Source organism: Engraulis encrasicolus, chromosome 4 (assembly GCF_034702125.1).
Source record: "Engraulis encrasicolus isolate BLACKSEA-1 chromosome 4, IST_EnEncr_1.0, whole genome shotgun sequence".
Lineage (NCBI taxonomy): Eukaryota > Metazoa > Chordata > Actinopteri > Clupeiformes > Engraulidae > Engraulis > Engraulis encrasicolus.
In genome coordinates, this window is record NC_085860.1 from 35,346,519 (window position 1) to 35,359,018 (window position 12,500).

The 12,500-nt window shown below is 45.6% G+C and overlaps 1 protein-coding gene across 1 annotated transcript in view; it reads left to right on the top strand.

Moving 5' to 3' along the window:
• Positions 1-12,500, top strand: part of LOC134447700 (voltage-dependent calcium channel subunit alpha-2/delta-1) — a 172,408-nt gene that overhangs the window by 56,640 nt on the left and 103,268 nt on the right. Inside the window, exons 4-5 of the mRNA XM_063197294.1 lie at positions 2,400-2,459; positions 7,624-7,659. Coding sequence (XP_063053364.1) covers positions 2,400-2,459; positions 7,624-7,659 — 96 coding nt within the window. The remainder of the gene's footprint in view (positions 1-2,399; positions 2,460-7,623; positions 7,660-12,500) is intronic.

Consider the following 12,500-nt stretch of genomic DNA (forward strand, 5'->3'; position numbering starts at 1 on the left):
GCTGTCACACCTTATCTATGCTGAGGAAGCAGTGATCTTTTTATTTTATTATATTTTATATTTTATATTTTCTGTCATGCAAAAGGCTGATTCTGGTCTTCCTGTCTTCTGATGGCTCATTAGCGTGGTGTGAATCTCTCTCTCTCGCTCTTTCTGTCTTTCTGTGTGTGTGTGTGTGTGTGTGTGTGTGTGTGTGTGTGTGTGTGTCTGTCTGTTTTTCGATAACACTATGGATGGATGTTCCTGTGTGTGTGTGTGTGTGTGTGTGTGTGTGTGTGTGTGTGTGTGTGTGTGTGTGTGTGTGTGTGTGTGTGTGTGTGTGTGTGTGTGTGTGTGTGTGTGTGTGTGTGTGTGTGTGTGTGTGTGTGTGTGTGTGTGTGTGTGTGTGTGTGTATGGTTGTGTGGGTGGGTGTCTGTCTGTCTGTCTGTCAGTCAGTCTGTCTGTCTGTGTCTGTGGCTGTTTTTTGTGTCTGAGTCTGTCTGTGGATAGATGGGTGTGTGTGTGTGTGCGTGTGCGTGTGCGTGTGCGTGTGCGTGTGCGCATACGCATGCGTGTGCGTGTATGTGTATGTGTATGTGTATGTGTATGTGTATGTGTATGTGTATGTGTATGTGTATGTGTATGTGTATGTGTATGTGTATGTGTATGTGTATGTGTATGTGTATTAGTGTGTGTGCATGTGTGCAAGAGTGTGTGTGGGTGTTTGGGGAGTTTGGGAGCTTGGGGTTCAGTGATGGTGTGGTGTGGCGGCCCTGGGGGAGGTGATGGGTAGGGTGTAGGAGGGATTGTGTGAGTGACATAGCCAGGGCCGCATTAATGCACTTGCTAGATATGGCTGCAGCCTAGGGTCCCCCCATCTACCAGGGTTCTCCTGATTGGCCAAAAGTTTTAAAAAAATCAGAATTGTGACACGATGCAATATTGAAAAATGTATCTGTTGTGTTCAGTTGGTAGACATATTATTCCTAATTTGTTATGATGACACTGTCTATATGCATTATTTGCAAAATTTACCTTTCGGGGGAGAGGAGGGGGGTGCACAGTAACCTGCAGCCTACGGGCCCCAGGCCATCTTAAGCCGGCCCTGGGCATAGCCATCTCCCCGTGTTCCAGCTCGGCTACAAAATTGACAGGACGTGATGGAACAAGCGTGGGCAGGAAATGACAACCAATGCAAGACCGTCTCCCACATCATGTTCAATTTATGCACCATTGTAGAGGCACCTTTCTGCATCGGATTCATATTTTCTGTGGTCCCCTGAAAGGCTGATTCATCTCTTAACATTTATATATGATTTCCGGTTGTCCTAATGAAATAGTTTCTGCCGTTCTGCCGTGCTGCTCTGCTGTTTTGCTCTGTTCTGCATCACTGTGTGCTCTTTCTATATCATTTCTATATATGATGTGAACTTTCTCTCTCTCTCTCTTTCTCTCTCTCTCTCTCTCTCTCTCTCTCTCTCTCTCTCTCTCTCTCTCTCTCTCTCTCTCTCTCTCCCTCTCACCCCCCCCCACACACACACTCCCACACACACACACACACACACACACACACACACACACACACACACACACACACACACACACACACACACACACACACACATTCACACACGTGCACACACACACACACACTGGGGAAAACGCACAGGGCTCACACAAATGGCACTCACACACAAAGCTCCTGTTTTCCATAAAAATGAATTGTCTTTGCGAGCAACATCAGACTTTTGATGTGGGATCTTTTGTGAGGAGTGTGAGATCCCCCTTCCACATGTGCATGCGTGAAAGGCATCGTAAATCTCCGCCCCATCCTCTCGACATACTTTGCGCTGGAGCATCATTAATGTTGACACCAGAGAAAAACAAACAAAAAATATCCAGCTTGGCTCAGGGAGATGGAGACGGGATAGCTTTGCGTTTAATACTCCCCAAGTGTCGACATGGGAAAAAAGTCATACATTTTCATGATACTCTCATCTGTGCCTGATGAAATTGCATTTGTTACATTTTTTTTCGGGAGATTTACAATAACGATTTCACAATGCAGATACAATCCTTGAATAAACACTGCAAGAACACGGGGTGCATGAGTTGTTGGATGTTGGTGCTGAGAAAAGGTGACTCAGACGGGAGGGATTTGATGATGGCGGCAGTGCCCGCTGCTACCATAAAATCTCGGCCTAATGGATTGGTGACTCTCCCACTCAGTGCGAGATAATCAATAACGCAATAACAATTTGCCATCCTCTCTTTCTCTCTGTCCCTCTCTCTCTCTCTCTCTCTCTCCTCCCCCCTCCCCTCTCTCTTTCTTGTTTTCTTCTGTCGTTCTCTCCCTGTCTGCCTCCCCACCCAACCCCTCTCACTCTACATGTCTTTCATCCACTTTCCTTCTCTTCAGAATCTTGCTGAAAGGGCGGAGGAAATTCAAGAGGCACATAAGTGGAAAGACGAATTCCCGGTGAGTTTTGTCCCGGTCCTGGAAGATGCATAAAGTCACACCAAGCAATAACCAGCATTATAAACCCACCACAATCACCATAATCACCTCACCGTGTCATCCCTATGTTCCCCGGGTCCTATATTCCCCGGGTCCTATGATCCCCGCAACTGGGGAACTTGGGGCCCTTTCTTCAAAAAAGGGTTCTATGTTCCCCGCTGCTGCTAAGTAGATTGCTGCCGCATGACAAAGCGCAGGTTATTGTTGCACCTGTGTCAGGTTAGGTTTAGGTATGGTTTTGGGAAGGGTTAGATACACTGCAGGGAACATAGAACCCTTTTTTTTTAGAAAAAGGGCCCTAAGTTCCCCGGTCCCATACAAAGACCGGGGAACATAGGACCCGGGGAACATAGGTACGCTCCCCTCTCCACAGGGGTAAACCCCCCTGGAGTACAGTCTCTTGTTGTTGTCCACTCTAATGTAATTGCTCTTGGCGAAGCCTCCTCCTGAGGCGTCATTAATCTGATTGCAAATGTGCTAATACTGTACACAAGACCCCTGGGTCTGTTTCTAAACACTGTCATCGCTAACCAAGTTAGCAACTTACTTGGTTGGAATGCCCTTTCCCATAGGCAACTTACTATGTAACTGTTTAGCACTTAGACACTTTGGAGAAACATGGTCCAGACGCCTTCCTTAAATGCTTTCATTCTGACGGCATTCACAGGACTGTACAATGTGTGTGCTTGCATACTTCCTTTTTTTACCATTATCCAAGGTCAGCCTAGCTGAAACTATCACACTCTACCTCGCTCTCTTTCCCTCCGGTCTGAGAAATAAGTGGCTAGATGAGATGAAAAATGAATGGCCTCTGCAGCAGCAGTAGCAGCAGTAGCAGCAGTAGCAGCAGTAGCAGCAGTAGCAGCAGTAGCAGCACTGGTGGTAGTGGCGGGTTGGAGAGGAAGTGGAGTGAAGTGGATCTGGCTTTGAGCACATGTTCAGTAATGGGCAGAGGAACACGGCCGTTGGAGGAGGAGGAGGAGGAGGAGGAGGCAGAGGAGGATGATGGGAGGATGAAGACTGAATAGTACAATACTGGTTGACACTAATGAGGACTCACAGCAGCGCTCGTAGCCTCGCCTCATCTCCTAGGGCAAGACATTAGAACTGGCTAGCCTACTGCTGGGGTTAGAGCCTGTCTGTGTCTGTGTCTGTGTGTTTATGTGTGTGTGTGTGTGTGTGTGTGTGTGTGTGTGTGTGTGTGTGTGTGTGTGTGTGTGTGTGTGTGTGTGTGTGTGTGTGTGTGTGTGTGTGTGTGTGTGTGTGTGTGTGTGTGTGTGTGTGTGTGTGTGCAGGCGCGTGAGTGTGCGCATGAGTGCATGTGCGTTTGCCTGGTTGTGTGTGTGTGTGTGTGCGTGTGTGTGTACATGCCTAGATGTGTGTGTGCTACCTGCGTTCGCTCGTGCCCGCATGCATTCGTGTGTTCGTGTATTCGTGAGTTCGTGCGTGTGTTTGGGCCATATATATTTATGAGCAATTGTGAGTGACACGAAGACAGACAGGCAGAATTGGGTGAGGAAGACTGATACAAGAGGTCAGGACTTCTGATTTCATGATGCTCTGAGGCAGAGATGTGATGTGGGCTCACTGATGAAAAGGACACAGACAATGCTTCATACTCTCTCTCTCTCTCTCTCTCTCTCTCTCTCTCTCTCTCTCTCTCTCTCTCTCTCTCTCTCTCTCTCTCTCTCTGTGTCTTTCTCTCTATCTATATATCTCCTGTATCTACCTATCTCTCTCTCTCTCTCTTTCTCTCTGCCACACACTCTCTCTCTCTCTCTCTCTCTCTCTCTCTCTCTCTCTCTCTCTCACACACACACACACACACACACACACACACACACACACACACACACACACACACACACACACACACACACACACACACACACACACACGCGCGCGCGCGTGCACACACACACACACACACACACACAATTTGCATATATGCGTACCGGCCACTTTTTAACACATACACTCATAAAAGACATTGATTTTGCTCTGAGCGAATGCCCTGAAGACATCTCTGCTTGTTTAACAAGTGACCTCCTCACCTTTTCTCCCCCCCATCTCTCTTTTCATTTCACTCTCATTCTTTCCCTCTCTGTGTATCTCTCTATCACACACAAAGACACACACACAGACGTATGCATGCACGCACGCACACATGCGCGCGCACGCACGCACGCACACACGCACACACGCACACACACACATACACACACACGCATGCACGCACGCACACACGCGCGCACACACACACACACACACACACACACACACACACATTTCTTTCATGTCCTTCTAATACCCACCTCTACCCAGTCTTGATTTTGTGTTTTGCATTTTCATCACTTTCTCCTTCATCTTCTCTCTCTTTCTCTCTCTCTCTCTCTCTCTCTCTCTCTCTCTCTCTCTCCCTCCCTCTCACACACACACATACACACACACACACACACACACACACATACACACACACACACACACACACACACACACACACACACACACACACACACACACACACACACACACACACACACACACACACACACACACACACACCCTCACAAAGGCCAGTCCCTTTGATCTGCTCATGCTCATTAGCTTAACTGCAGCAATCCGTAAAATATGCTCGACACCCTGTACACCACACAGTTTTGGTAGTTACTCATAAGCTCCCCCACTCCACGGCAGCACTGTTGTCAGGACTGGACTGGGTACCAGAAACCATTCCGGGCATTTTTGGCATAGACCTCCCCCTCTCACACAGCCCCCTATTTTTTCGACGATATTATGGTTGACTCAGTCCACCGTTTAAATTAAAGGAACAGTCCACCGTGTTTCAATAACAAAGTGTGTTCCTCTCTGACCTCAGATGAGCTCCTCCAGACCAGCCACGTCTTCGGACGCGCTCCCAGTCAGCAATGCACGCGGCCCAAACTTATTAGCATTAGCTTGGCTCAGCTTTGCCGACGGACAGCATTCGGTGCCTTAAGTTAGAAGTGACCAAATTGTTCCACATGTTCCCTATTTAAACATCCATGCACGATTAGTAAACAGATCCAAAAGTTGTTGCACAAAATGAAACGTGATTACCTACATAAAGAAATGGCACTGTAATGAAAGGCGTAGTAATACATTCAGACCAATGGGCCGCTCCATCTAAATTGAGGCTTAGTTTCAAAGGGAAAAAAACAGTAAACAAACAAGCAAAAAACCCAATAGAAACGGCCCATGGGGACTGTCGACCCACCGAGGAAATGCCCTGTATGCCAGGTTGCCACTCCAGACCTGGCTGTTGCTGTTGAATTGGTCTGGGTAGTTCAAAGACAATGTCAAGCTAAAAAAAAAAACCATGCACATCTGCCTAATAGCATTAGGTGTTGGACGAAGTAAACCCCAGCAACAAAAGTAAAGTCCACAACACCAAGCTCCTGTTTCTTTTCCTTTAAGTATGACGTTTCTGGGAGCATGTGTCAGCCCATCTAACTCTAGTAAGATCTACAACTTTTTAGTACTTCCTGGGTTTGACTGAAGGTGGGACTGGCCCCACAAAATGGCACAGGCAGTTCTGCACGGCCGGCTTTACATTGTTGGCCAGTCTCGAAGATAATACAAACAACCCAACAGCATCAGCCCTTATGGACTGTCGGCCCACTGGGACATGCCCTGTATGGGAGATTACCAGTCCAGACCTGGCCTGGTTTCTGGCAGTAAATTTAGTCCCATCATCAGATTCTGTGCAGTTATGACTGTCCATAATTGGAAACCAGCTGTTCTTTATCCATTTAGCAATAAATTCGCATAGTGGATAATTAATGCACTTCAGATGTTTTATGGATCAGTGAACCCCTCGTGTTGCTGGCCTTTAACATGCGTTATACAGCTGATTGGGCATTATGTGGCAAAATGAGGCTGCTTATCTGTAAACACACAATTTGGCTTGGCAGTGTGTTTCGTTAGTCCAGTATAGTCTGTGTGTGTGTGTGTGTGTGTGTGTGTGTGTGTGTGTGTGTGTGTGTGTGTGTGTGTGTGTATGTGTGTGTGTGTGTGTGTGTGTGTGTGTGTGTGTGTGTGTGTGTGTGTGTGTGTGTGTGTGTGTGTGTGTGTGTGTGCGTGTGTGTGTGTGTGTGTGCGTGTGTGTGTGTGCGTGTGTGTGTGTGTGTACTGTTTGCCTGTGTGTGTGTGTGTGTGTGTGTGTGTGTGTGTGTGTGTGTGTGTGTGTGTGTGTGTGTGTGTGTGTGTGTACTGTTTGCCTGTGTGTGTGTGTTTGTGTGTGTGTGTGTGTGTGTGTGTGTGTGTGTGTGTGTGTGTGTGTGTGTGTGTGTGTGTGTGTGTGTGTGTGTGTGTGTGTGTGCTTGCCTGCATGCACCTGTGTGTGTGTGTTAGAGAGAGAGAGAGAGAGAGAGAGAGAGAGAGAGAGAGACAGACAGACAGACAGACAGACAGACAGACAGACAGACAGACAGACAGACAGAGACAGAGGAAGACAGACATAGGGACAGAGGGAGAGTAAGAGGAAGCGAGTGAGAGAGGAAGAGGAAGCTTCTTCTTTTTTGTCTCCTTTTTTGAAGATAATTGGTCTGAGATTAATTCCCCCTATGATCTCATTAAAAGCTGACCTGAAGTGCATAACAGCAGGACACATTGCCTGTGGTGCAGAAAAGTGCATGTAAGCTCTCTCTCTCTCTCTCTCTCTCTCTCTCTCTCTCTCTCTCTCTCTCTCTCTCTCACACACACACACACACACACACACACACACACACACACACACACACACACACACACACACACACACCTTGCTCCCACTATCTGTCTTTTCAGTTCACTTGTGCCTCACATGAGGCAAAAAAAATTCCTAACCCTAAAAGCTGAAGCTTTCAATCTAAGCCCTATTTTCATTTCTTCTCCTGTAAGGAATCTAATGGAGAAGACTATTGTATCCCCACTTCCACACATCATTTACAACATAAAAACGTCCAAACACCTGTGTAAATAATATCCAATCTCCTGTTGTATGCTAATGCATCCCCAACTAATTATTTATTTACATGAGTACTATTGTAATGGTTGCCTACTGCTGGTTAAATGTTGTGTCTGTTTTTTGTCTTTTTGCCTGCAGAAAGATGACGTAGATTACTACAATGCCAAGGCCATTGTAAGTATCCTCCCTTCCATGTCAACGTTTACAGCTCATATTTACCCATTTGTTAACTTCTTAGGTTACCCACCTGTCATTCATACTTATGATTGTGTTTGTGTGTGTTCTTTTGCTGGTGTGGTAGTATTTCCTATAGGCTACATTACTTAGAAAATACGAGAAAAGCTATTTGCATGAAGAAACAGTTCTGGTATTGCAATGCAATAGAAGTGTACACCAGTATTTCAGCCATTACTTTTTGTGTGATTTATTTTAAATTGCTCAGGTAGTGTGTAGCCAAGCTGCATTTGAACCTGCATCATTACTTTAAACTACTTCACAGGGCACTCTACTCCAACTCTTCTGCACTCATTTGCACTGTCTAGTCCTTTGAATCAGCTCTTACTTACAAGAGCCACAAAATAATCGTTATGTGATCCGAAACATCCAGTGCCTTGTTACAGTACATTTATTTTAAAAAGTAAAAAAATGCACAACTGTTATCATAAATCATTCTGGTGTCAATCCAATGTTTGTTTTGCTACAGTCTCTGTTATGAATTAGCATGTTAAATTCTAATCTTTGAGTACCATCTCTCGTCATTTTGAAACCTCTTTGTAGAACCTCTAACAAATTCGACCAATGTTCATTACAAACTCATACATTGGAGTTGATGTTTGCTGCGTGAGCACATTGAAAACCGAAACAAATGAAGACAAAATATAAACTAGCCTACAGTAAATTCCTCTCTAGCATACTAATTAAATAGTCTTTCAAGCCCGCTGTGGGGAACATCTAGTGCGTAATAATTCACTCTCTGTTTCAACCAGCTGTACTGTTGAAGTGTACTGTGTGGAGGCTTGCCATGATCTCTCCAGTCTGCATGAGATGCTCCATAATAAAGCATGCGGTCTGTTTGTATATTCATAGAGATATAGACCTAGCCTCTCCCTTCAGTTCCACCATTAGAGTGGAATGAGCTTCTGAAACAAGTTATAAATAGAATCCAAGTGTCTCTAGCGAGCGCTGTCATGCAGTGTGCTTGTATCATGGATGTATAGTTGCTCTGGAGACGGGGGGGATACAGCAATGCCATTTACATTAAGATTCAGTCTTGCCATACTAATCAGCAGTGTGTTTTTGAGACATGAGAGAGGGAGGGAGAGATAGAGAAAGAGAGAGAGAGAGAGAGAGAGAGAGAGACCTTTAAAAGCCTTTTATTAACACCATTCAGCCATCATGCATTAGCACAGTACAGCCACTGCCCAAAAGCAGACCAACACCCCCCCCCTATATGTTCACAATCAGCTCTCCGTCCCCCCCAACCTCACACAACACACCCCCCACACACCAAACGTTTGAAAATTTCTCCAAATCATTGACCAAGTGATAATACATGTATTCCACCTTGATGCGACTTTTAGCCATTCCCAAGAAACCCTCTAAGGGGTCTACATACACCAGGTTCAGCATTTTCTGCTTGCGGGTCAGCCAAATGGCCAACTTTGCCATGCCTAATAGAAAATTTACCAGACAGACCTCCTTCTTGACATTTGCGTTGTATTTAGGCCCACTAATGAAAAGAGACTCCGAGAAGCCCTCCCCAAACCCTCCCAACGCTCCCCTGAGCCACTGAAAAAGACCTCCTAGCCTCTCACAATGTAAAAACAAATGGGTTATAGACTCCTCCTCCCCGCAGAATGGACAACCCCTCCCTGTTGCTGGATTAAGGTGTGCCACGTGTCTGTTTGTTGCTATTGCCCCATGAGCAAGCCTCCACTGTAGATCAGCTGTACGCTTCTCAACGGGAGGCTTGTACAGGGACCGCCAACAACAGAACAGAGAGGGAGAGACAGAGAGAGAGAGAGAGAGAGAGAGAGAGAGAGCGAGAGAGAGAGAGAGAGAGAGACAGAGAGAGAGAGAGAGAGAGAGAGGGATGGATGGATGGATGGATGGATGGATGGATGGATGGATGGATGGATGGATGGATGGATGGATGAAGGGTAAGGAAGAAAGAGAAGGAGAGGGAACAGGAGTCTGTATGTGTGCTACAGTTATTAACACATCTTCTGTCTGAAGATTGATGAGTGCCGGTTTCTCTGGTGGACTGTGAGCCTATCAGAGGAGGGAAGGTGGAATACAGATCCATCTGGTGCTCCTCATCGCACATACATCCTCCCCCACATACACACACCCACACAAACGCACACACACGTGCACACACACACACACACACACACACACACACACACACGCACACACACACAGACATACACACACACACACACACACACGCACACACATGCACATCTACGTGCACACACAAACACACACGCACACACACACACAGACATACACACACACACACACACTGGTGTACATACACGCGCGCGCGCGCGCGCGCACACACACACACACGCGCGCGCACACACACACACACACACACGCACACTTGCACTTGCACATGGCACATCCACACCGTCTCACACACTTTCACAGATGCTGTGAGCGCAGCAGTGCCTCATGTATCACACCTGCCAATTATGCAACACATCAGAGAACGGACGAGAGACACCGAGGGAGAGAACGAAACACAAAGAGAGGGAAAGAGGGAGAGGAATATGCATATATACAGTAATATATACCACATGCGTGTCTGTGGATGACCAATTAACCAATAAAAATTGTATCTGAGAAGGGAAAAGTGATTGATATGGCGTCAGAAAGAATAACACTGTCAGATGAAGCAAGTGAAATCAACATTTTCCTCGCTATTTTAGGAAATAATTAGACTCAGTCGGTGACATTTCCAAGCGCTCTGTTTTTCCCCCCCCTAAGTACTATCCAGTGTAGAGCAGACTGTATTTTTTAGATGACCTTTTTGCGTATTTAGACTCACTTGCTTAGAGCAGTGGCTACAGTATGTTGCATAGCAACGCTAGTCTGGTGATGTAGTAATTTATTTTGTGTAGTGGTGAGCTTAGCCCACGCTACACTTGGCATTTGCTTCCAGTCATTACCTCCTAATAGGTGTACAGCCTCGTTTAATTTTAAAACAGGCCGTAACCACCGAGGATTCGTGGTACTTCGAACTGCCAGTGATGTTTAAATCAGCTGAATTAGTCTGCTTTGTTTCTGGGCATGTATGGTCCAGTATTTGCTAGTAAAAAAATAATAATAAAGAAAAAAACAAAACAAAACAAAAACCCCACTGTGTGTCTTGACATGGTAATGGATTATGACAGCTTCATAATGCAGAAGGAATATAATCATGGATATCTATACAGAGTTATGAATAGTTTATGGATCCATTAAAAGCACTATGCCGTTTGAAAAGGGTTGGTGTCAGGTGATGTCCTCAACAAAAAGGCCAAAGCCAAATGTGTCATACCCCTAATATCACTTAGTGGAAAGTTCTGGATTTTGTACGAGTGTGTTGTAGACGACAAATATGTTTTAAGAAATAAGATTTAGTGTGAGCTCAAAGACAACTTTAAAGTCAAATTTGGACCTTCTTGACCGGAAATAATCTTTTTTATGGCCCGACTTGGCGGTATCCACTCAGACTGATGTACCATCAATTTAATCCTTTTATGTTTAGAATTCATCAAGGACTTCAGCAAAGAGTATAAACAAACAGCAACAAACACCTGCGTGTGCACACACACACACACATGCGCGCGCGCGCGCACGCACGCACGCACAACACACACACACACGCACGCGCGCACTCACGCACGCACGCACGCACACACGCACAACACACACACACACACAGACACACACACACACACACACACACACACACACACACACACACACACACACACACACACACACACACACACACACACACACACACACACAAACGCGCGCATGCGCGCCCCACCAGACACACCCATTTCTTCCAGCCAGCCCTGCCCTCCTCTAATGTAATTTCCTCATGACCCTCCTTGAGTCTGGACAAGAGCACAGAGACATAATGACAGAATGTCTGCTTGGACTCCAGTCACTTTGTCCTTAACACGACAGGCAGTCTAATTTGATCTCGTCTTTACAGCACTGGGCAAGGGCGGAGAGCTTTGCCAATTGAAGAGGGTGGCGTTATTCCAGGATAACAGTTCCTCGTACTTCAGTCATTTTCGTAGAGAGGGTGCACCTGTACTTCTTTGGTTGTCTCAGGCGTTATGTTGTGTTACCAATCAGTGAAAAGTGGCATTGATTTTTGTTTACCCCTTGGTGAAACAATAAATGGACAATACTTGTATTGAAACACTTCCAATGTGCGGCCTGAGTCAACCATGTTGATGGAAGTACAGCTTCACCCTTTGTACAAAATCAAATGAAGTAGAGCAATGATTTCCAAACAATATGTCGGGGCCCACGGATGGCACACGAACGTATTACGAGTGGACCCTGAAATAATTTTCTAAAAATAGAAATAATATTTGTGTATGGAAATACTACAATGTTTTTTTCTGTCCAGAACCAGAATTGTCCAGAATGTATTGTTATACAATATTGATGTATTGTCTTTCAAGGTAGTTTGATAGCCTGAACATTGCAACCCCTTAGTGGATTTTATTTGGCTATTTATTCGAGTTGCTTTGTTAATTGGGTCAAACCTAGGCCTTCTACATTTGTGAGATTTGTGAGCCCCAACGTTGAAAAAGGTTGGGAACCCCTAGTTTTCTTGGCAAGGGTAGCCCGACATGTTTAGGCTAAGTAGGCTAATTATCCAACTGCTGGAACTGTTGATAACCTAAAAGCCTATTTTGACTAAAGACTAAATGGCTTAACCAACCAAGTAACCCCACCAACCAATCTACAATAAATTAAGAGTCCGGTGCTGCTATTCT